This window comes from Aquarana catesbeiana, linkage group LG01, assembly GCF_042186555.1.
Source record: "Aquarana catesbeiana isolate 2022-GZ linkage group LG01, ASM4218655v1, whole genome shotgun sequence".
Lineage (NCBI taxonomy): Eukaryota > Metazoa > Chordata > Amphibia > Anura > Ranidae > Aquarana > Aquarana catesbeiana.
The window spans coordinates 982,525,974-982,550,601 of NC_133324.1; the positions used below are offsets into that span (position 1 = coordinate 982,525,974).

Below are 24,628 nucleotides of genomic sequence, written 5' to 3' on the forward strand. Positions count from 1 at the left end.
TACTATTTAATATGGTAACTTGGCCTAGGTTTGCATGTTTGTTTGTTTTTCTCCTCTCTTTTCTTGGTGGTTTTTGTTATTAGATGTTTATTTTTTGTAAAAATGTTTAAAATAAAAAAATAAATAAATAAACAATTAAAACAAACTTTACATGGTTAAAGTGTGCCAATGTATTTTACTTCAGAATGTTTGGAATATAGCGGTTGATAAAAATGTTCATTACATAATATTTATTACAATCAGTAAGATTACTTGGTTTCAGGCTCAGGTTTCAACCCTCCACACAACAAAACAGAATACACAAACCCCATTGATATGGACCTACCTGCCCCACCCTTCTCAATCTCTTTCCAAACTCTCAAGTCTTATGTTAATCAGCAGCTCCTGTGTGCTGGCCAATCAGAATCCCCCATGAATTAGCAAAAGCCACTCTCTCCCCCCATATAAACCCCACATATATCCAGCCTTACTTCCACTTATCTTATTATTACTTGAAGCAAAAGTGAGTTTATTTTTCCATTGACTACTTCATATTGCAATTATTTCAAGAAAAATTGACAAGTTGGGAAGTCTGCAAAGATTCCATTAGTGAAGACCGAGTGGGAAACCATCTGCACCTTCATTTTCTAAGGTTTGTCCTTTAGATCAGTATAGTTATTCCCTCTAAAATTATAGGATTTTTCTTTTTGAACCTGCAGTCTACAGATAACTTAGCATTGAGATAAATAAACAAACTCTTTAATGTTCTTTAAATTTGAATAGATTTTTCTTATTTCACTTGCCATGTATGGTCAGAGTAGAGATCCATCTATGGCTATTTTACAACACTGGCTGTTAGTGTATTGTATGGTTCTTGGTGTAGATGTTCAGGGGCCACCACCACCTATTGACACATAGCTGCAAATATGCTACTTGATATTTTTTTCATTGATTTTATGACTTTGCAAAAACAAAATTTTTACTTTTACTTCTATGAGTGTTGTGTGCCAATAAAGTCCATGGACTGTGGTCCAAAACTGAATACTTTTTTTGTTTCTTTCAATCTATATTGATTTTTATTATTTCACTTGCCATTTATGGTCAGTAGAGATCCATATACAGATTGGAAATCCACAATATGTTGCAATGCTTATTTTTTTGTTAATACAACCAACCTGATACATGGAGATGATCTGTCTTCATATATTTATGAAGTAAAATTAAAATGTGAAATCTTAGATTGTCTGATAATTCCATGATCCATCAGTTGGGTGTGAAAGCACAATCCAATTTTTTTTAGTATATTTTTTTTAATAGTACTTTGGGTTCCAAATTCCACCATTCCAATTTGTTTTTAATTTACACAAAAGTGGTCTAATTTCTCCTATACCTTATTGTTACAATACCAGTGACATTCACACCTCTATTTGTGACTAGAATGTTGGTCATTCTAACCAGCCAATCTCTACAAGTCTTGTAGTTTAGAGATCAGCTTCAGCCAAAACCCATTTCTTGGTTTGTAATCTCTGTCAGCTTTTTTTTTATTAAATTCTCATTTAACAAAGAAAAAAAGATGACAAAACAGAAAGAGAAGTAGAAGATAAAATGGGAGAATACAAAAATCCTTCAGTATCAATATTTCCTCTTTCTTAAACATAACCATGTATAAAGTCTATTCCTATGTATTTCTATACATGCCTATATATCTTTCCTCCCGTCTTATATAAATACTAATATCATTATGTTTCCTAAAACTCTATTGGACTCCCTTAAAACATAAATCTCAAAATCTCTGTCTGCTTTTAATTGTCATGTGTCCATGTTGGTGAGACTTCATTGGTAACCACACAGAATATGTCATCTCCCCAACTGGGATCCATATGGTTATAAAATACTGACCCTAGATGCTGGGCAATATTCAGAGGGATATTTAATGCTTTTTTGTTGTTGTGATTCTAGAATGGCTTCTAACATCCATGAAGTTACAAAGAACACCGCAAGACATGTCATCGAACTCATCACCCAGACGTCCGAAAATCTGAAGATGATGGAGGTTTCAGAGCATTTTGATCCCATCCAAGAACTTGGGTCGGGGTCATATGGAAAGGTCCTTCTGGCCAAACATCGGGGTTCAGGTAAATGTTATAGCCTAATTCATGTAAGGAAATTAATTTCTTAGTATTAGTCGTGCTTTTGAATCATATTAATTGAATGGAACTAGTGTAAGAAAACTTTAAAAAAATGCTAAATTGCCAGCAGGTAGAAGAGACTTGTATGTTTGTTCTGGAAAAAAAATGCAGAGTCTGACATCCAAGATCCAAGAATCAATAGAATTGCTTATCTGTAGACAATCAGTAGGACAACTTTGAAGCCACGTGTACACACAATTTGTTTAGCTTGTGAATATTATCCTGAGCATTGTGTAAGGAAACAATCACAAAGCATTAACCTTGCTTTAAGCAGCGTTATTTTAAGTTCCTAAAGCTGCTTCCAAGTACCTTTTCAAAGTAAGTTCTTAAAGCATCCCTCACTTCCAGTTTTAGGGTGATGATTATGTAACTTAATTAATGTCACTGCTGTAGATTTAATCAAGCATTTAGCACACTTTAAAAGGCTTTTAGCAAGTTTCTGCATCTGTTTATGTTACTAATTCTCTTTTTTCTCTCTCTCTGTTTGACAGGTCAGTTAGTGGCTGTGAAGCTGCTTAGCAAACAGAAGGTCCCAATGGACAACTTCCTGGTTGAATATGGGATGTCTATCAGCCTCAGTGGCCATCCCAACATCATCAGAACCCATGAAGTTGCCTTTCATACAAACAGAGACTACGTGTTTGTCCAGGAGGTGGCGACAGCTGGAACTCTACATTCCTTAATACAGCCAAATGTAAGTTTGTATGAAAAATGAATAATCCTTACATTAAGAAAAGATTTCATCTCTGCTCTCAATATCTTTAAAGTATTTCTGAGGTTTAAGGACTCCCCACTCATTACAGTGAGTTGAGTCGGATATTGTATCATTTGATTTATAGGTTTGATTTTAGATATGTAACTTTCTCAGCTGTGAAGCAAGGTTAAGAAATATAGTCCTGGATTTTGCACCATCAATGGTGATTCTCATATTTGTATACCAACAGGTTTCCTTTAAGCATCCTTTCAAGTGTATTGAGCTAATATTCTATGTCCCTGTATGATGGATAAGATAGGCTTCTTATTTGATTACATTTTGCCATGGTGGTGTCTAGTAACTAATTTTGTCCTGTTTTCTTCTTGTTACAGGTTGGTTTAAATGAAGAGACAGTAAAGAAGTGCGTTCCTCAGATAGCCAGTGCATTGCAATACATGCACAACAAAGGGATGGTCCACTGTGATATTAAGCCAGACAATATTCTGCTAATGGACTTTGAATGTAATATTATCAAAGTGGCAGACTTTGGACTGGCAAGGCTCCAGGGAACTGAAGCACCATCCTTGTCCGGGTTCATACCCTACACAGCTCCGGAACAGTGTAACTTGAAACCAGGAGAACAAGTGCTTCTACTCCCGAGCATTGATATCTGGGCCTTTGGGGTCATGGTTTACATCGCTATGACTGGATACTTTCCTTGGATAGGAGCAGATGGTCATGATCCAATGTACAGAAAATTTGCTTGGTGGCAAGTCAGAAAGGATCTGACCTTAGCACCGGAAAAGTGGAGGAAATTCTCTCTTGAAGCCAGGAAAATGTTCTGGGACCTTTTGGCCCTCAATGCGTCCGAGAGGTGCTCAGCCATGGACATTCTAATATATCTTCATGTACCATGGAAAGCAGAATTACTTTCAGAAAATCATGGATGGAACACTGCAATACATATGGCCTATAGAGAACATGATGTACATTCCGGAGCTACAGCAAGTGCCGCCTTGTGTCTTCTACCTGATCACGAGACAACTTCATTTTCTATAGGAGCTGAGGTGGAAATTTCATAAAAAATTTTGATCACCTGGTAATCAAGGGACCAAATTGCTGAATGAAGGCTGGGGATTTGTAAAAGTGACCTAGTTGAGGGTAAGAACGTAGAAATCGTAGAACACTGTTGATTTTTTTGCTCACGTGATTGCTTATCTACAGTATTGTTTTTTGGGAATTATGGATCAAAGCATCATAAAACTGTAAGATGGCCCTGGAAGTGATATGTTTCAGGAAAAAAAAATCATAGTGTGGGCAAAACTCCTATATGATAGGTAGGGTAGAGTCAAACGTTAGGTCCGAGCATAAGTTCAAATTGAACATTCTCGGTTTGGCTGTTTTATAGAAGATCTGAAATCTAAGGATATTTCCTCCCACCAAAATGTCCCCCGATGCATTTCTTTAGCTAACGCTGGCTAAGGTCATATACTTGACCTCTAGTCAGGAGCAAGATGTCAGCCAATGTTGGGTCACAGAATAATTTCAGCCCACACACTGTAAAGGCTGACTTTGCAGCACCCTTTTGTCAGTGTGTTGGTGAATTTAGTGTGAGTGAAGGACAACTGACATTTGTTAAAGTGATTGTAAACCCTTACAATCCACTTTGTACTAGAGGTAAGCCTATAATAAGGTCTAGAATAAGGCTTACCTGTAGCTACCCTGGATATCTCCTAAACCTACACAGTTTAGGAGATATCCCCTGTATCAGCATGTGCCGACATCAACGGCACATGTGCATTGAAGCAATGTGCCGTTGCTTCAGCTAGTATGCCGTTACTGGCGGCTCCCACGTGCATGTGCGGGAGTGACGTAATTGTGGCTTAGGCCAATCACAGCGCCACAGCCCGCGCGATACCCGGAAATAACTCCTGGAGCGATGTCACCGGCGGGAGCTGTGTACTGGGACCGCTTCCGGGGCTTCCATCTAAGGTGAGTATTTCATAATGAGCTTGTATGCTATGCATACTAGCTCATTATGTCTTTGTCTTGCAGGTTATTGTTTCTTGTTTTTTAGTGGGTTTACAACTACTTTAAAGGGAAAGACGGGTTAGTGTTGTGTGCTTTCAGTATGGTGCTTTAAACTGTATTCGGTGTTATAGGTATTAGTATATTGTATGCTGTATACAGTTTTCTATTGATGCTTTTATAGTAAATTGCAGTATCTGTGGCTTTGGAGAGTGGAGTGTAAGCCTCTTGTATTCACTGCAATATAAAAAGACCCAATAGTTAATTTAAGGAATGCTTTTTTAGTTTTGTGGCGTTACTTAGCATTTTGTTAATAGTAGCTAGTTTGTTTTCTTTTAAATTAAGCCAAAAAAAAGTTTTAGTTTTGTCTTAGTGTTTTGAGTGGGAGTTTTTAGATTTATTTTGTTTTGTTTGGGTCATTTATTTATATAACCAACCCCAGCATTAGGTTTGAGCCAAACTGCCCTGGGTTATGTTCAAACAGGGTTTGGGGAACTTCAAAGAAGATCAGATGGCAAACCTGAACCCCATTGAAATCAATGGAAGCAGAATCTGTCAAATTAAACATGGTCATTTTCTGGGCTAACGGGCAAAGGGTTTAAAAAAAAAAAAAAAACAAAGAAAAAAACAAACAGCATGGGGGGCCTGTCTTGAGTAACATTCACAAATTCAAAAAAATCAATTTGACTAATATTCACAAAAGGAAAACTGTGTTACATTGCCATTTCCTTTGCTATTTAACAAAAAAGTTTGCAGACCCCCCTCCAAAGGTCCCCAAAAATAGTATCCTCTTCCATCATTTCCATTCTCAATATTTCTCCTCCTCCATCTCTATTCTAACTCCTCCTACATCTCCATCTTCATTTTCACTCCTCATCCTTTATCTCCTTTCTCACTCCTCCTCTTCTCCATTCCCACTCTTCCATCTCCATTCCCACTCTTCCATCTCCATTCTCGATACTTTTCTCCTCCTCCTCCTTCATCTCTATTGTAATTCCTCCTCCTCTTCCCCATCTTCATTTTCACTCTTCCATCTCCATTCTTGCTCTTCCTTCTCCATACTTCTCCACCTCCTTCATCTCTGTTCTAAATCCTTCTCCCTCCCCATGTTCATTCTCACTCTTCCATCTACATTCTCAATACTTCTCCTCCTCATTCATTTCTAGTCAAATTGCTCCTCTTTCTCCATCTTCTTTCTCACTCCTCCATCTGCATTCTTATTCTTTGTCATGGAAAGGTGTTCCTTACAATGGTGGTATTTACTTGTCTACCCTGATTCCATATATCTTTGTATGACTTTACAATAATCACTGGTGATTTTTTTGTACTGATGACTTTATAAGATAGTTACTGAAGCTAACCTCTGCTCTTTATACTTATTTTTACTACTTCCGAGTGTCACAACCCGGGACAACAAACATCAGTGCCAAGTCTCCAGACATTACATCATCAACGTAGAAATGAACAATATATCCAGACAACGAGAAATTCCAGCAAAAGACCCAGAAGCTACCAAACATCACCACTGATTGTCGCCACCACCTTATTGTCACCAGCATCTTATCAATCGTCACAAACATCTGACAGATGACCAAAGACTGAACACCTTGCATCTTTTCTCTTTTATATACTTATGTAAAATCTGTAATAAATAGAGACTTTTTCAGCATATATTTGGTGTTTTGACTGATCTCTTATACTCCAGTATGTGCCTTCAAGTTAAGCCTCAATGACTAAGATAACTCCACAACTCTCCTCCCCACCTCTATTCGTACTCCTCATCCTTCATTCTACCTCCTCATCCATTCTGAATTCTCTTCCTCCTCCATTATTCTTAGTTCTCCTCCTCCTCCTCTATTTTCACTCAACCTCCTCTATTCTCAGTCCTCCTCCATTCTTAGTCCTCCTCTTTTAGTGCCACTTCTGCTCCTCTTCCTCCTTCTCCCCCAGTTTCATTCCTCCTCCTCATCCATTCTCACCCCTGTTCAAGGGCGTTGCTAGGTGGCAAAAAGACCAGGGGCTTCAGCCTGAAGTCCAAGGCCAACACAGGGGGCGGGTGGCTCTATGGGTGCAGGTTTTTTTTTTCATTTTTGCCTGTTTTCTGTTCTTGAAATGAATTCTGGACATATGTCTAAGCAATATCTTTAAATATAGTTTCAATATTCCTTACTAAAAAAGTTGATATACGTACTGAAAGACAGAACAACATGTCTTTGAGATAAAAAGTTGCATTGCAATAAGTAAAGACCCAAAATGATAAGCCTTCTCGTATCATAAAAAAGAGAAGGAATTACCATTACACACAGTGATATCGGACATATAATAATAAAGAAGGACGGAATTGTAAAGAGCTGTGCAAACTGTTGGCGCTATATAAATCCTGTATAATGATAATAATTTGGCTATAGGTGCAACAATTGGAAAATTGGACAACATAGTTAATCAATTATTATAACAACTGTATACTAATAATAATAATTTGGACATCACGTGATGTCAAAAGGGGCGGTACCACCGGGTGACATAGCCTGTTCGCCCCGGCCCCTGCCTATATAAGAACTGTCAAAGCGCACAGCGGGCAGTTGGCTGGGAGGCGTCCCAGGTGGTGGAGTGGGTTTTTTTTCTCTATTTTTCAGGTCTGTCGGGTGTCCTGATTGACAATGGATTATATTGAGGGACATTTTTTTTATTTTTATTTTTTAATAAAGGATTTGTCAAAAACTGTGTCTTGTGGTTTTTGTTTTTTGACACTTTTTTGGTGAATGGGTAATGGTATGATGTACCCGATACCCACTCACATGGGGGGGGCAGGATCTGGGTGCCCCAGATTCCAATAAGGCCACCGTCCACAGACCCCGACAACCACAGCTAAGGGTTGCTGCAGCAGGTTCTATACATTGAACAGATGCGCCATTTTACAGGCAGACTAAGGGGACCCTCCAGGCACGGTATTTAAAGGAATTTTTCATTTTTATTGTTTCACTTTAGGCATCTTTAAAATCACTGCTCCTTAAAAAAAACAATTGTTTTAAAAACTTTCTTGCATTGATACATGTCCCCCAGGGCAGTACCAGGGTCTCCATACACTTTGTGTGGCAATAACTTGCATATTAGCCTTTAAAATTAGGACTTTTTATTTTTCATGTTCGTATCCCATAGACTTTAATAGAGTTTGCATGTTCGCCAGAACTTTTTGCCTGTTTGAGATGTTCTGCTGCGAACTGAACGGGGAGGTGTTCGGCCGATCCCTACTCCCTTGTTATCTCTCGCCTTGACTAATGCAACTCCATTCTCATTGGCCTACCTCTCCATAGGCTATCCACCCTTCAGTCTGTCATGAATGCTGCTGGCAGACTTATCCACCTTACCAACCACTCAGTGTCTGCCAACCCTCTCCGCCAATCCCTACGCTGGCTCCCAATCACCCAAATTAAATTCAAAATTTCTAACTACAACATACAAAGCCATTCACAACTCTGCCCCGAGCTACATCACCAATCATGTCTCCAAATATCACCAATCATGTCTCCAAATCGCCCTCTCCGCTCCTCTCAAGACCTCCTACTCTCAAGCTCTCTTGTCTCCTCCTCCAATCTATAAGAACATATTTGGGGGGCACACCATACAATGCATTTAAATTCAAGATGGTGCTGCTATAAGACCTACAAACAGTACAAAATATTTTACAGCGCACACATACAAGAATGACATTTCCTGCAGGGCTAGTTAAAAACACCTGAACATATTCAAAAAATACGGGGGTTTGGTCACACTATATGGTCATATAGTGCTAAGCCCACTTACTGCGACAAAGTACCCCGAATTAGTGGGTCCTACACTAGTAATAGAATGGAAGATCCTTTGTCTCAACCATGGGAGCTGAACTCCTCTATGTGGGATAACTGAAAGGGATACATCCTAAACACTGGTGGCCACTAAATAGGAGGTAATGAGGAGGGGGAGGGGTGCTCCAGCCCAAAAACCTGGTCAGGGCCTATTACAACATACAAGAACATATTTGGGGGCACACCATACAATGTGTTTAAATTCAAGATGTTGATCAAAATATTTTGTACTGTTTGTAGGTCTTATAGCAGCACCATCTTGAATTTAAATGCATTGTATGGTGTGCCCCCCAAATATGTCCTTGTATGTTGTAATAGGCCCTGACCAGGTTTTTGGGCTGGAGCACCCCTCCCCCTCCTCATTACCTCCTATTTAGTGGCCACCAGTGTTTAGGATGTATCCCTTTCAGTTCTCCCACATAGAGGAGTTCAGCTCCCATGGTTGAGACAAAGGATCTTGCATTCTATTACTAGTGTAGGACCCACTAATTCGGGGTACTTTGTCGCAGTAAGTGGGCTTAGCACTATATGACCATATAGTGTGACCAAACCCCCATATTTTTTGAATATGTTCAGGTGTTCAGGTGTTTTTAACTAGCCCTGCAGGAAATGTCATTCTTGTATGTGTGCCCATGGATCAGGTTTCACCATAGATCAGGTATCCCAATCAATGACCCCATAGAGCATGTTTCCCCATCAGTGTCCCCATAGATCACTGATTTATCAGTGTCCCCATAGATCAGGTGTCCCCAATCAGGTGTCACATCAGTGTCCCCTTAGATCATTGATCTATCAGGTGTCCCCATCAATCTGGTGTCTCCATCAGTGTCCCCATGGATCAGTTGTTGCCAACAGTGTCCCCATCGATCAGATGACACCACTGATGTCCACATCGGTGTCCCCATAGATAAGGTGCCCCCATAGATCAGGTGCCCCCATCAGTGTCCCCATAGATCAGGTGCCCCCATCAGTGTCCCCATGGATCAGGTGCCCCCATCAATGTCCCCATGGATCAGGTGCCCCCATCAGTGTCCCCATGGATCAGGTGCCCCCATCAGTGTCCCCATGGATCAGGTGCCCCCATCAGTGTCCCCATGGATCAGGTGCCCCCATCAGTGTCCCCATGGATCAGGTGCCCCCATCAGTGTCCCCATGGATCAGGTGCCCCCATCAGTGTCCCCATGGATCAGGTGCCCCCATCAGTGTCCCCATGGATCAGGTGCTCCCATCAGTGTCCCCATGGATCAGGTGCCCCCATCAGTGTCCCCATAGATCAGGTGCCCCCATCAGTGTCCCCATAGATCAGGTGTCCCCATCAGTGTCCCCATAGATCAGGTGCTCCCATCAGTGTCCCCATAGATCAGGTGCTCCCATCAATGTCCCCATGGATCTGGTGTCCCCATGGATCAGGTGCCCCCCTGGATCAGGTGTCGCCATCAGTGCCCCCTTGGATTAGGTGCCCCCATCAGTGTCCCCATAGATCAGGTGCTCCCATCAGTGTCCCCATGGATCAGATATCCCCATCAGTGTCCCCATGGATCTGGTGTCCCCATCAGTGTCCCCATAGATCTGGTGTCCCCATCACTCTCCCCATCACTGTCCCCATAGATCAGGTGTCCCATCAGTGTATCCATAGATCAGGTCCACCATCAGTCTCCCCATAGACGAGGTCCCCCCATCAGTGTCCCCATAGACAAGGTCCCCCCCCATCAGTGTCCCCATAGATGAGGTCACCCCATCAGTGTCCCCATAGACGAGGTCCCCCCCATCAGTGTCCCCACAGATGAGGTCCCCCATCAGTGCCCCTATAGACAAGGTCCCCCCATCAGTGTCCCCATAGATTAGGTCCCCCCATCAGTGTCCCCATAGACAAGGTCCCCCCATCAGTGTCCCCATAGACGAGGTCCCCCCATCAGTGTCCCCATAGACGAGGTGTCCCCATAGACTAGGTCCCCCCCATCAGTGTCCCCATAGACGAGGTCCCCCCATCAGTGTCCCCATGGATCAGGTGCCCCATCAGCATCCCAGTAGATCAGCTGTCCCCATCAGTGTCCCCATAGAGCAGGTCTAACCATCAGTGTCCCCATGGATCAGGTCTAACCATCAGTGTCCCCATCAGTGTCCCCATCAGTGTCCCCATGGATCAAGTCTAAGCATCAGTGTCCCCATAGATCAGCTGTTACCATCAGTGTCCCCATAGATCAGCTGTCACCATCAGTGTCCCCATAGATCAGCTGTCACCATCAGAGTCCATAGATCAGTTGCCCCTATGTTCCCATCTCCAATCTATTCCTCAGGCTTTGTCACTGTGTCTGCTGTGTTGGGCTAAGCTATGTAAATGTGTGAGCAGAGTCAGCGCCAGCATAAGCTCTTCTTGAGGGACCCCCAAAATTAGCGCCCCCCATCTCCTGGTGCCCTCCTGGGCTGCCTTATGCTGTCGCCGGCCTTGATGATATGTAGGGTAGACCCAAACATTAGGTCCGAGCATAAGTTCAAACTGCAAACACTCTTTTCAGAGAAGACAATCTAAAAAAAAACAGAATCTTGTGATCTACCATGTGAAAATCCAAATGATAATTAGAGATGATTAAAGGACAGCTGCTAGCATAGATCACGTCCCATATGCTCGTGCCAAAAAGTTTTCTACCAATATAATGCTGCGCTATCCAAATGTAATCATACGGGAACCGTACTAAACCATAATATTACTGGCTGCAGTTATATAGTGGTGAGGGGACAGGCCGGTGTGTGAGACAGTGGGGTGTTCTCAGAGCAGGAGAGGACACATCACCACAGAGCCTTTATATTTGGCTGGATACAGAGTGGTGGGCTCATAGCACCTACTAAATGTGAGTACCCCAATATAGGGAATATTGTCATTTTACATAAAACTTTTAAAACGGTAATACACTATCCAGCTTCCTCTGTTTACCATATGAATATTGCTGAAAGCAACCACCCAAGGATCTGAATGCTGACCATAAACCCCGAGGTGGTATAAAAGCGTGTTCTGACCGAGCTTAGGTGCGAGGTCACACGCTCCAAGGTGAGCGCATACACCAAAGGGGGAGCACAAGAGAGGACACGAGCACTTTACTGTTATATCATCTGTTTTATCATCTGCAATGAGCACCAGAAGAACAGAGGAGTTATCAATGGACTTTATGCTGAGATTTTATGGACACAGATTAATACATGAATTAGTTTGGCACAAGAGCACTTTAAACAGGGTTCACTTCATTTCTATATTGATTATTGTATATTGATGCACTTTTATATAGATTTATGTAAATTACAGGTGGTCACTGCAATTATTGCACAGGGTTGCAAATTCCTCTATTACATATGAATGCTACATGTGTATATAGAGGAGTGTATGCTACACAGGTTGTCATTGGGCGGATCGCAATTTTTAATTCATGATTGCAACTTATAAATCGCATAAGTTTGCATTATTATATTCACTAGATTTTTCATATAGGAATAGAATATCTCACCACCACTATTTATCTGCACCCAGTAATATTATGGTTTAGTATGATTCCGTATGATTACATTTGGATAGCGCAGCATTTTATTGGTATAACACTGTTTAGAGAAGATCTGAACTTTAAGGATGTTTGGATGGAATTCCTCCCACCAAATGTCCCCCAATACATTACTTGAGCGATCGTTGGCTCAGGCAATGTTCATATACTTGACCTCCAGTCAGGTACAAGAGGTTGGCCAATATTGGGTCACAGTAAAGTTTCAGCCCAAACACTATAAAGGCCGACTTCACAGCACTCTTGTCAGTGTGTTGGTGAATTTAGTGTGAGTGAAGGACAACCAAACAAGATATTTGGGGGGCACACCCTAAAAGATCCATTAAAGATGGTGCAGCCATAAGACCATACAACAGAACAAAACATTACAGCACACACATGCAAAAAAGTCATTTACCTCCTGCAAGGCTATTTAAAACACCTAAACATTAACAAAAAACATTATCAAAAAATATGGGGATTTGGTCACTCCATATTGCTATATGGTGCTTAAGCCCACTTACTGCGACAAAGTACCCCATGATTAGTGGGTCCTACACTATTCATAGACTGGGAGATCCTACTTCTCTGAACCATGGGAGACATACACTCCTCTATATGGGAGAACTAAAGGACTCCACCTATGACACAGGTGGACACTAATGAGAGGCACTGATGGGGGACTTTGTCTATTGTATGGATTCTGACCAAATCCTTTTGGGCTGGAGCACCCCACTCATAATAGGGAAGCCTATCATTCCTCCAACTAATCTTCTACCACTTCCATAAGCTCATTCCCCACAGTTACAACCTTTTGTACCACCTGCCCCACCATATTAGATTGTAAGCTCTTCTGGGTCTCTTAATCCTCTTGTATTTTATTGTATTGTAATGATATGGTCTCCCTTTGTTACTGTAAAGCACTACGTCTACTGTTGGTGCTATATGAATCCTGTATAATAATAATATTAATTATACCTTATTCATATGAAGGCAGTAATTATATGTAGGAAAATCCAACAGGCCAAGATAATCAATAGATCAACTTAGGTACAATCATCCTGCCCATACATGGATTGAAAACTCGGGCGGTCCGTGCTGAATCGGCCTGATTGTGATCCATGTACTGGAATATTCTGTACACAGGATTTCAGACACAAACTTTATAAAACAATGGTATCTGCCCTGAATAATCAGAGTCTACACCCAATAGACAATAGACAGGAGATATGGTGGACAATGGTGATGGGATAGACTACAAACAGTAAACATACAATGTACAATAGTACAAGTGAACCCTCCCAGGCAGACAATAGGAACAGTAAACAATGACAGTATTATGCCAATAACTACCGAAACCAATTCAACAGAAATATTGTATATACTCGAGTATAAGTCGATCCGAGTATAAGTCGAGGCCCTAATTTACCACCAAAAAATGGTAAAAAATTATTGACCCGAGTATAAGACAAGGGTGAGAAATGCAGCAGCTACTGTAAGTGGAAAAAGAGGGTCAACAATGCCCATCTGCAGCTGTATACCTCTCTGTGTCCTGTGTATATGTGCATGTGTCATGTATATGTGCATGTGTCATGTACCTGTGTCCTGTGTATATGTGCATGTGTCATGTATATGTGCATGTGTCATGTACCTGTGTCCTGTGTATATGTGCATGTGTCATGTGTATATGTACCTGTGTCCTGTGTATATGTGTCATGTGTCCTATACCTGTGTCCTCTGTATATGTGTCATGTGTCATGTACCTGTGTCCTGTGTATGTGTCATGTGTCCTATGTATACGTGCATGTGTCATGTACCTGTGTCCTGTGTATATGTGTCATGTGTCCTATGTATATGTGCATGTGTCATGTACCTGTGTCCTGTGTATATGTGTCATGTGTCCTATGTATATGTGCATGTGTCATGTACCTGTGTCCTGTGTATATGTGCATGTGTCATGTGTATATGTACCTGTGTCCTGTGTATATGTGTCATGTGTCCTATACCTGTGTCCTCTGTATATGTGTCATGTGTCATGTACCTGTGTCCTGTGTATGTGTCATGTGTCCTATGTATACGTGCATGTGTCATGTACCTGTGTCCTGTGTATATGTGTCACGTGTCCTATGTATATGTGCATGTGTCATGTACCTGTGTCCTGTGTATATGTGCATGTGTCATGTACCTGTGTCCTGTGTATATGTGCATGTGTCCTATACCTGTGTACTCTGTATATGTGTCATGTGTCATGTACCTGTGTCCTGTGTATGTGTCATGTGTCCTATGTATACGTGCATGTGTCATGTACCTGTGTCCTGTGTATATGTGTCATGTGTCCTATGTATATGTGCATGTGTCATGTACCTGTGTCCTGTGTATATGTGTCATGTGTCCTATACCTGTGTCCTCTGTATATGTGTTATGTACCTGTGTCCTGTGTATATGTGCATGTGTCATGTACCTGTGTATATGTGCATGTGTCATGTACCTGTGTATATGTGCATGTGTCATGTACCTGTGTATATGTGCATGTGTCATGTACCTGTGTCCTGTGTATATGTGCATGTGTCATGTGCATGTGTCATGTACCTGTGTATATGTGCATGTGTCATGTACCTGTGTCATGTGTATATGTACCTGTGTGCATGTGTCCTGTGCATCCTCCGTGTGCCGCTCTGCACCGATCAGCGTGTGCGGCGGCCATTCACTGTTCAAAAGCCGTGCCTCCTCCTCGTCCATGATAGGCAGAAAACTCCATTTCCCAGCGGTCAGCCTATCAAGGACATTCTCTCATCCTCTTTCCATGGACGAGGATGAGAGAATGTCCGTGATAGGCTTACGCTGACTGCCTATCACAGACGAGGAGGCACGGCTTTTGAACAGTGTGAGGCTGCCGAGTGGTATGTAGCACACGCTGGCCACCGTCTGCCTGCATGACACGCTGATCATGTAGGCAGACGGCGGTGACTCGAGTATAAGTCGAGGGGGGCACTTTCAGTCACAAAAAAGGGGCTGAAAATTTCGACTTATACTCGAGTATATACGGTACCATTTTTTTACCACAAATTATTCTACCTTTCTAAAAAAAATACAGTGCATTTAGTGGACGCAAAATCTAAATATTAAAATATATATATAAAAAAAATTGTTAAGGCTTAAAAAAAAAAACAACAACAAAACAAGCTTTTTTTCCTTAATAACATAAACAAATGTGAAAAAAAAATCAAACTGTAAGACTTTTTACAAAACAAAAACATTTCTGTACTTTTCTAGCAAAAAAAATGCTCTTATGCTTAAAAGTATGAGCTGTAAAGCTTTCCATACTAGACATGGCAGCCATTTCTAGCAGATGGTACGCATGGTCTTCAAGTAATTACCTTCATACTTTTCAGAGTTACACTATCAAGTTAAGATAATGCAAGAAAAGAAGCCATAATAATAAGATCTACCCTGAGTGGTCTCAGTCTACACCCAACAAACAATAGACAGAGGGGGAGCTGAGAACAATGGTGACAGGATTCAGTAATTGCGATAAACAATCAAACAATAGTAGACGGGATCACCTAGTTTAACATTTGACAATGACAATGGCTTCCAATCCAACACTGAAACAATAGTAGAGGTAAACGCTTAGACAGACAATGGCTTCCATTTCCACCAACCAACAATATTTGCAGTTTTGTATGCCTGGAAAGACACCAACTACTGATAATATTGTGTGTTAATGGCAATGAATATTAAAAATTATAGACAAATACCCATAGGAATGCCAGAAGAAACTTAAAATATGTCATATTCTGATCCACTGACCATATACAGCTTTAAAGTGGTTGTAAACTCTCCCCGACAACTTTGTCCTGTGTAAATCAGCATAAAAAACCCTAATGAACACGGCTTGTAGATATCTCCTTTACTTGCTTAACATTGTTGTAATACCTTTTGTTCTTTAGAATGACTTCACGGAGCATGCCCAGATCTCCCCTGATTTACGGCACTCTGTGTACTTGTCTGTCTATTATCAGATATTATCAGATCTTCCTATGGCACAACTCTGAAATCCCACGAGACTTCACAATCACTCAGAGCTTCCTACTACACCCCATGTGACCATGTGACATCACATGCAGTGTAAACCTGGCCATCGGACAGCATTACTGCAGCCTTATCAGCTGAAGCTGATAAGACTGACAAAGGCAAACACTAGATAATTGGCACAAGTAAATACTATGAAATAAAACAAGTCAGCTATGAGCAGTAAAGCAGGGTTGCCATAGAAACGTTGGATTGAGAAGGAGGCTTGGTTAGCAGTACAGGAAGTGCTCAATGTAAGGGCGGAAATACACTCTACTGTGGACTCAGAAAACAATACTTAAGATGGTGCTGCCTAACCTCTGGAAACAAGTTTTTTTTAAAGTTTCTTTAAACAGTAAGTAATATGCGATTTGGGCTGGATTACAGTGGCTATAGTTTGATAATTACTTATTATAATGGACTAAATGAAAAGCAGCATCAAAGTGGGAGAGTTTACTTCCTCTTTAAAGTTTTTACATTGCACAGAAAAACAAGTGCAACTATAATTTATCCACAACTGTTCTCACTGTTTTCAGTTCAAGCATCTTCTATAAAATTTAAATTTTTCCAAAAATATGGATACTAAAACCCGTGTACATTCCCAAAATTCCTTAGGCTGCTTTTAGATTTAATTTCATACAAATACAGTTCATTTCAATGGATCAAGTCAGAATAAACTAACATAAAACAAGGCTTTTCAAAAAAGTTTAATCTGCCAACCCACAAAAACAATATTTTCTTACATTATTAACAGAACAAACAACTAAGAAAATGAAACAAACAAAACACACTTCCTGTTCGGTCTATAATCCCTATTAAACTGACCAGATTTTAATGGTTCTTCCCATATACTTTTCACATAAAATTTTAGGATATATAAATATAATAATGAAAATGTTGTACATTCTCCCTCCTAGAGTTATTCTAATACCCCCTCCCCCAACTAAAACAACAAGGTACCCGCTTCAAGTAAATAGTATTGCTGGGGTGGCAATCACTGATTGTAATCTGGATCAGTTTAAACCCCCCAAAAATGACTTTACTTTCATAAACAGATGTGGGGGTTGTGGTGAAGATATTATCAGACTTGTATAACCAGTGGTAATAGGATCAGACACTTAAGTGGAGATCCATCCACAACATTTTTTTGGGTACAGTAAAAGGACCTGAATATGGAAATCCAGCAATCTAATAATTTACAAGGTAATTCTCAGTCATGTTATATTATCCAACCTAATACAGAGTAGTTGGGTATTTCCTGCATTTCCTCCACATTGGGTCTATGATTCCTTATGCCTTGTAATAAGATCAGGCACCATGGGGTACACTGGTGAGGTCACCTCCTTACCTTTACCCCCCCAAAAAACTATGCATTTTACTCATGTCATGTTCTTCATTTTAAAGAGTTTGCCCCCCAATGTGATCTGGGTCTGCCACAATGGCACACTCTCTGTTTTTTGTTTTGTGATATCAAACTGAACATTTATGCCCTGTACACATGATCGGACATTGATCGGACATTCCGACAACAAAATCCATGGATTTTTTCCAACAGATGTTGGCTCAAACTTGTCTTGCATACACACGGTCGCACAAAAGTTGTCGGAAAATCCGATCGTTCTGAACGCGGTGATGTACAACACGTACATCGGGACTATAAATGGGGCAGTAGACAATAGCTTTTGTCTCTTAATTTATTCTGAGCAGGCGTGGCACTTTGTGGGTCGGATTTGTGTACACACGATCGGAATTTAACCGATCGGATTTTGTTGTCAGAAAATTTTATAGCCTGCTCTCAAACTTTGTGTCAGAAATTCTGACAGAAAAAGTCTGATGGAGCCCACACATGATCGGAATTTCCGACAACACAATCCAATCGCACTTTTTCTGTTGGAAAGTCCGACTGCGTGTACGGGGCATTAGAGTAACGTGGACAGATTGTGGAAACAAAATACAACAAATACAATGTGACAGTAAAGATACAAATATCATTATTTCAAGGAAAGTTCCTTCAGATCTCTCCAATGAACATATAAATGTCGGAGCACATGGGGGATTCTTAGCAGTTCCATTCTACTAAAAATGACTAGTAATGCAGCACCATAGCAGAAAAATGTGTTTTATCCTCAAACTTTATATGTAAATCCTCTGCTTGTATAAGATTAGTGTACACCACAAGAGTCTGCAAAGCATTCATGAAGCTTTTGGTGATCGAGAATCTTTGTTGTTTAAATAATAACTTCAAATTCAGGGCCCATTCACAAAGAATTTCAACATTTTATGGCAGTTTATATTGGTCACCCCTTTTTTTTAGTCTCTAAGATGAATATAGTTCTATACTACTTTTATGATTGTATACTGTATTTATGATCTATATCTGGAAGAAGGAATGTGTTTACTAATACAGATGTTTTTATACATAATTTTAAAACATAGAATTATAGTTAAAGCGTGTCAATGTATTTGATTTCAACATTTTTGAATGTTTGGAATGTAGTGGCTTGATTTTTTTGAATTTTTCGAAACATAATAATTTTTATTAAGTTATTAAAATCCTTCAGATTACCTAATTTTAGGCTCAGGTTTCAACCCTCCACCCAACAAAATAGAATAAACAAACTCCATAGATATGGACCTACCTGCTCCACCCTTCTAGATCTCTTTCCAAAGTCTCCAGTCATATGTTAATCAGCAGCTCCTGTGTGTTGGCCAATCAGATTCTCCCATCAATTAGCAAAAGCCACTCTCTGCCCACATATAAACCTCACATACAGTATATCCAGTCCATACCAATCTTACTTTTACTTGAAGCAAAAGTGAGTTTGTATTTCTATTGACTACTTCATCCTGCAACTATTTCAAGAAGAACTAACAGGTTGGGAAGTCTACAAAGATTCCACTAGTGAAGACCCAGTGAGATCCCATCTGTACCTTCATTTTCTCAGGTTAGTCATAGTTTTCTCTAAAATATTAGGATCTTTCTTTTAGAACCTGTTGTCTACTCTCTGGAACCTATAACTTAGCAGTGAGCTAAATAGGCAAACTCTTTAATGTATTTTCAATTTAGATTGATTTTTAATTTATTTCTCCTGCCATGGTCAGAGTAGAGATTCATACACGGATTGGAAATCCACATTATCTTGCAAGACTTATTTTTTTTAAATATAACCAACCTCATACATGGAGATGTTCTGTCTTACATTTTTACTTCATAGATAGAACGGTGAAATCTTAGGTTATTTGATAATCTCCATGATCCAACAGTTGGGTGTGAAAGCACAATCCAATTTTTAATAGTATTTTGGGTTCCAAATTCCACCATTCCAATTTGTTTTTAACTTACACGGGAGTGTTATTTAATTTCTCTTATGCCTTATTGTTACAATACCAGTGACATTTGCACCTCTAACTAGAATGTTCATAAATTCTAACCAGCTGCTCTCTACTAGTGCTGTAATTTAGAGATCATCTTCAACCAAAACCCATTTCTTGGTTTGTAATCTCTGTCAGCTTTTACCTGTCATATGTATCCATCACTGGAGATGACACAGAATATGATATCTCCCCAACTACATCTTTGTTCATGTATCCTTAAAAAATGAAAGGGATCTTCTTAGGTTGTCTTTTACACTGTTTCAATTTTTAGTTGGGTCTGAAATATTTTTTTTTTCTATAAATTTGTATTTGAATTATAAAAGACAGCTATACATATTACATACATGAGCACAAATGATGTATAGTAAATACATTATTCAGTAGTCTGTACATATATAACTCTTGATAGAAGAGCAATAAAGAATTTTACAAAACAAAAACAGGGAATAGTAAGCAGAAGACTTTCAGATATCATATTAGCATCCTACAAGGTACACAGTACTGAATATCAGAATAAGATTAACATCTAGGGAACACCAAAACAATATCACTGAGCCCCTTCCTGACATCTATTGATATGCTAAATCTGGTGGAGAGAGTAGATGGAAATGTTATATATGCCCAGTAAGTACAGTCCAGATGGGTCATGTTTGGCATTTTTGATGGCAAACATTAATTCAAATTGTGTTTGCACATTGAGATTTTGTAAGAAGATTGATTTGTCAGGGGAGACTGTTTGCAAATATTAGTGTCCACCTGTGTCATGGGTGGAGACCTCAAGTTCTCCCATATAGAGGAGTGTATGTCTCCCATGGTTCAGAGAAGCAGGATCTCCCAGTCTATGGATAGTGTTGGACCCACTAATCATGGGGTACTTTGTTGCAGTAAGTGGGCTTAAGCACCATATAGCAATATAGCAATATGGTGTGATAAAATCCCCATGTTTTTGGAAAATGTCTAGGTGTTTTAAATAAGCCTTGCAGGAGGTAAATGTCTTTTTTGCATGTGTGCGCTGTAATATTGTGTTCTTCACCAAGAACGAGAGCCGCACCGCCCATCCGTCATTTGATGGTGGGCGGGCGGCAAGTGGTTAAAGAGCTTTTGTTGACCACACATATGAAGTGAGGGAAAACCTTCCCACTGACATTGGAAATGGCAATAAAAAGTTTACAGATGTTCTAACCTGTTCTTTTTTTATCCAAATTCTTGGATTGGATTTGTGCCTAAAGTATAAGGAAGTCATGTATTTGACTCTATGTGAGATTTTAGTAATTCATTTTACTTTACAAAAGGAACGTAAAACTGGGGACTTTGTAGGATGGCACTCAGGGATATAAATTCAAAACCTAAAAATAAAATAAAACGTGACTAATACATTTGGAAATATTTTTGTAGATTTGATTTTTATATCTATGTTTTGAATTTATATCTCTGGGTGAAATCCTAGAAAGTTGTTACTTTGTTGTAGACATGTGTTGGTTTGGAATGATGGCGCTCTAGGTCCTTTGCCCAGTGTCATTGTCTCTCTTTGTCTTTGTCTTTTGTCTCTCTGTCTCTCTCTTTGTCTCTCTCTTTGTCTCAGTTTCTGTCTCTCGCTTTGTATTTATAATCTATAATTGTATGCATCTCCAACATCAGATTAAGGTCTTGTGTAAATAGAATCAGTTTGATGTCCGTTTGAGACCCTTCTAAAATAATATATATAATATGATGACAGGTGAATTTAAGGTTACTTCAGGTAGGGTTTGCATTACCATAGACTTATATAGGAATACAATACCCACTTGCTGTAAACAAAAGCCAATCTTTATAGGCCCAAAATGTATTTAAAAAGAACTGTAAGCATATACCTTCCTTAAAATCGCTGTCTTTAATTATAGTACTACCCTTCCATCTAATGAAGGTTACAATTAATAGATGTTGGATAATATCCAGAGGGATGTTACATAGTTAGTAAGGTTGAATGAAGACACCAGTCGAACCAGTTCAACCTATGTGAGTGTGTTTTTGTGTTTGTCACTACCACTTTCCATATCCCTATATATTACTTTCTTTATAATGTGCCTCTAAGTTTTTTTAAATGATCAACAGTCTCTGCTGACACCGATTGTGGAAGGGAGTTCCAATCCCTTACCACTCTGACAATAGAGAAACCCTTATGCAGTTTAAGCTTACATGGCTTCTCCTCCAATTTCATTACATGGCCATGTGTCTTCTCAAGCTACCTGAGAATGAATAGTGCTCCCCTATGCTAGAATCACCACTGAGATATTTTTATATTGCCATCATATTTTCTCTTAAGCACCTCTTCTCCAGGAAGAATACGTTTATTATTTGTAGTCATTCCTTGTAACTGAGTTCCTACAGCCACCTTATTAGCTTTGTTTTCCTTCTCTGGATTCTCTCCAGTTACAGCACATCCTTCCTGAGGACTGGTGACCAGAACTGGACAACATACTCCAGATATGGCTGAAACAGAGTCTTTTAAAGTGCTAGAATTATAGTTCTATCTCTTGTGTTTAATGCTGTTTATTAGAGATTCATGTGAAATAAAACTAATTTGTATTTTCTGATGTTGTGATTCCAGAATGGCTTCTAACATTGAGGACGTGACCAAGAACACCGCAAAGAATCTCCTTGAGCTCATCTCTGAAACCTCTGAAAACCTGAGGATGATGGAGGTGACTGACTTCTTTGACCCCATTAAAGAGCTTGGGAGTGGATCGTATGGAAAGGTTCTGCTGGCCAAACATCGGGGTTCAGGTAAACTTTGTAGCTTCATTCATGTAAAGAAAATATTTTTATTTTAATCATTTTTGTTTCTAAATTAGTGGAACAAATCTAAATAAAAAATAACTAACAGGTAAAGTTTCTGTGGTGATCAGGGGACCTTGCATCACTAGAGGAGGGCAAACTACAGTGAGGAGGTCTACTATAATGTGCAAGTATGATCTTAAAGCCCCATACACACTATCAGATTTTCTGCTTATTTTTGCCTTCAGATTTACCAAAACCAGTGCAAGGGCCTGCCTGATTGCATACAAATTGAAACTCCTAAGGTTTGACCTCATATTATATGGTTTTAGTAAATCTGAAGGAAAAAAATCAGCATAAAATCTGATAGTGTGTATGGGGCTTTAGAGAGTATAGTCAATGTTCTGGGGCTCCTTTTGGGATTTAGTTCTATTTAGCGCAAAACATCAAGAAAGTTTGAGCAGATGCCTAGAGGGTCTCTACTTCTAAACTGAGAATCTGAGATTTAACAGAATGGTACAGCTGCAGAAAATTTCCAATGCTTTGAGCAGCATTCTTTAAAGTTTTCCAAGCAACCCCTCACTTCCAGTTTTTAAGTGATGATTATGGATCCTAATAATTCAGTGCTTTAGATTTACACAAGCTTTTAACTAAATTCAGTAGGATTTTAGCAAGCTTCATCATTGTTTGGTTTATGATGCTAATTATCTTTTTTTTTTTCTCCCTCTTTCCAACAGATAAGTTGGTGGCTGTAAAACTGATGAGCAAGAAGACAACTCCAAAGGACAACTTCCTAATGGAATATGGAATGTCTCTTAGTCTCAGCAGCCATCCAAATATCATTGCAACCCACGAGATCGTTTTCCATACCAGCAGTGACTATGTCTTTGTCCAGGAGGTGGCGTCAGCTGGAGATCTTCTCTCAATAGTAAAGGAAAGGGTAAGTTTGTATCAGAAATTGAATGATATTTAAAAAGTTATAATTTCTATCCATTGCTCCTTTTAAAGCATTTCTGAGGTTTAAGGAATCCTCTCCCAGTGCAGTGAGCTGGTGGGACCTATAATGAGCATAAGATTGTTATTTTAGGTATGTGACTCCCTCAGTTGTGAACAAAGTTAATAAGGATGGAGTAAGGTGGGTTAAGATGGATCTTGCACCATTAATAGAAGCTCCCACTTTGCATGCAGGTTTCATTTAAGTATACTCCTTGTGTATGCAGCTAATGTATCTTCTGCTTTCCTGTGCAAGAGATAAGATGAGTTTTATATTTGGGTAACATTTTGCTATGTTGTCTAGCAATTCATTTTGTATTTTTTTTTACTATAGGTTGGTTTGAATGAAGATATAGTGAAGAGCTGTGTTCTACAGATCGCGAATGCTTTGGACTTTATGCACAGCAAAGGAATGGTCCATCGGGACATTAAACTGGACAACATTTTGCTCATGGACATGGAATGTAATAATGTCAAGCTGGCAGATTTTGGACTGACAATGCTCCAGGGAACTCAAGCACCCTTTATGCCATGGTTTATACCGTACTCCGCTCCGGAACTGTGCACCCTAAAACAAGGGGAAAAGTTGCTGCTGCACCCGAGCATTGACATCTGGGCCTTTGGGGTCATGATATACGCAGCTATGACAGGGTCCTTCCCCTGGAGAGAAGCAGGGAGTCATGACCTCAAGTATCAGAAGTTTGCTTGGTGGCAAACACAGAAGGATCTGACCTTGTCACCAAGAAAGTGGCGACAATTCTCTATTGAAGCCAGGAAGATGTTCTGGGGCATGTTGGCCCTCAACGCCTCTGAGAGGTGTTCTGCTTTGGATGTTTTAAAATATGTCCACCTGCCTTGGAAAGCAGAAATGCCTCCAGAGAATCTATCCAGGAATACGGTAGTACATATGACATAACTGTGCATGATGTCCATTATGGAGCCTTATCAGGTGCTGTGTTGTGTCTTCTTCTAGATCAAAAGAAAATCCCCCTCAATATTGGAGGAGATGGATATCATTTAACACGCTTTCGGTCACCTATTAATTACAAGACGGATGTGTTGGATGTACTCTGGGACTTGTACAAGCCTCATGTCCTATGTGACGGTAAGACATTTTAGAATACTGTAGACTTTTTTGTGTAAATCTTTAACTGCTAGATATATCTGCACAAATTT

General features: G+C 39.9%; 1 protein-coding gene across 1 annotated transcript; it reads left to right on the plus strand.

Moving 5' to 3' along the window:
- The first annotated feature begins 1,939 nt into the window (after positions 1–1,939).
- On the plus strand, positions 1,940–24,368 carry LOC141129112 (ribosomal protein S6 kinase alpha-6-like). The gene is made up of 6 exons (XM_073616916.1): positions 1,940–2,114; positions 2,660–2,862; positions 3,255–3,736; positions 22,293–22,468; positions 23,197–23,399; positions 23,787–24,368. Exons 1-6 carry the CDS (start codon positions 1,940–1,942, stop codon positions 24,366–24,368), a joined length of 1,821 nt encoding a protein of 606 aa, XP_073473017.1.
- The last annotated feature ends 260 nt before the right edge of the window (positions 24,369–24,628 follow it).

Bases quoted from the DNA above. Each gene is read 5' to 3' on its own strand.
- LOC141129112 (XM_073616916.1), top strand. From the start codon at position 1,940: ATGGCTTCTAACATCCATGAAGTTACAAAGAACACCGCAAGACATGTC. The intron at 22,469-23,196 runs GTAAACTTTGTA...TCTTTCCAACAG, and splicing joins GGCCAAACATCGGGGTTCAG to ATAAGTTGGTGGCTGTAAAA. The intron at 23,400-23,786 runs GTAAGTTTGTAT...TTTTTACTATAG, and splicing joins TCTCAATAGTAAAGGAAAGG to GTTGGTTTGAATGAAGATAT.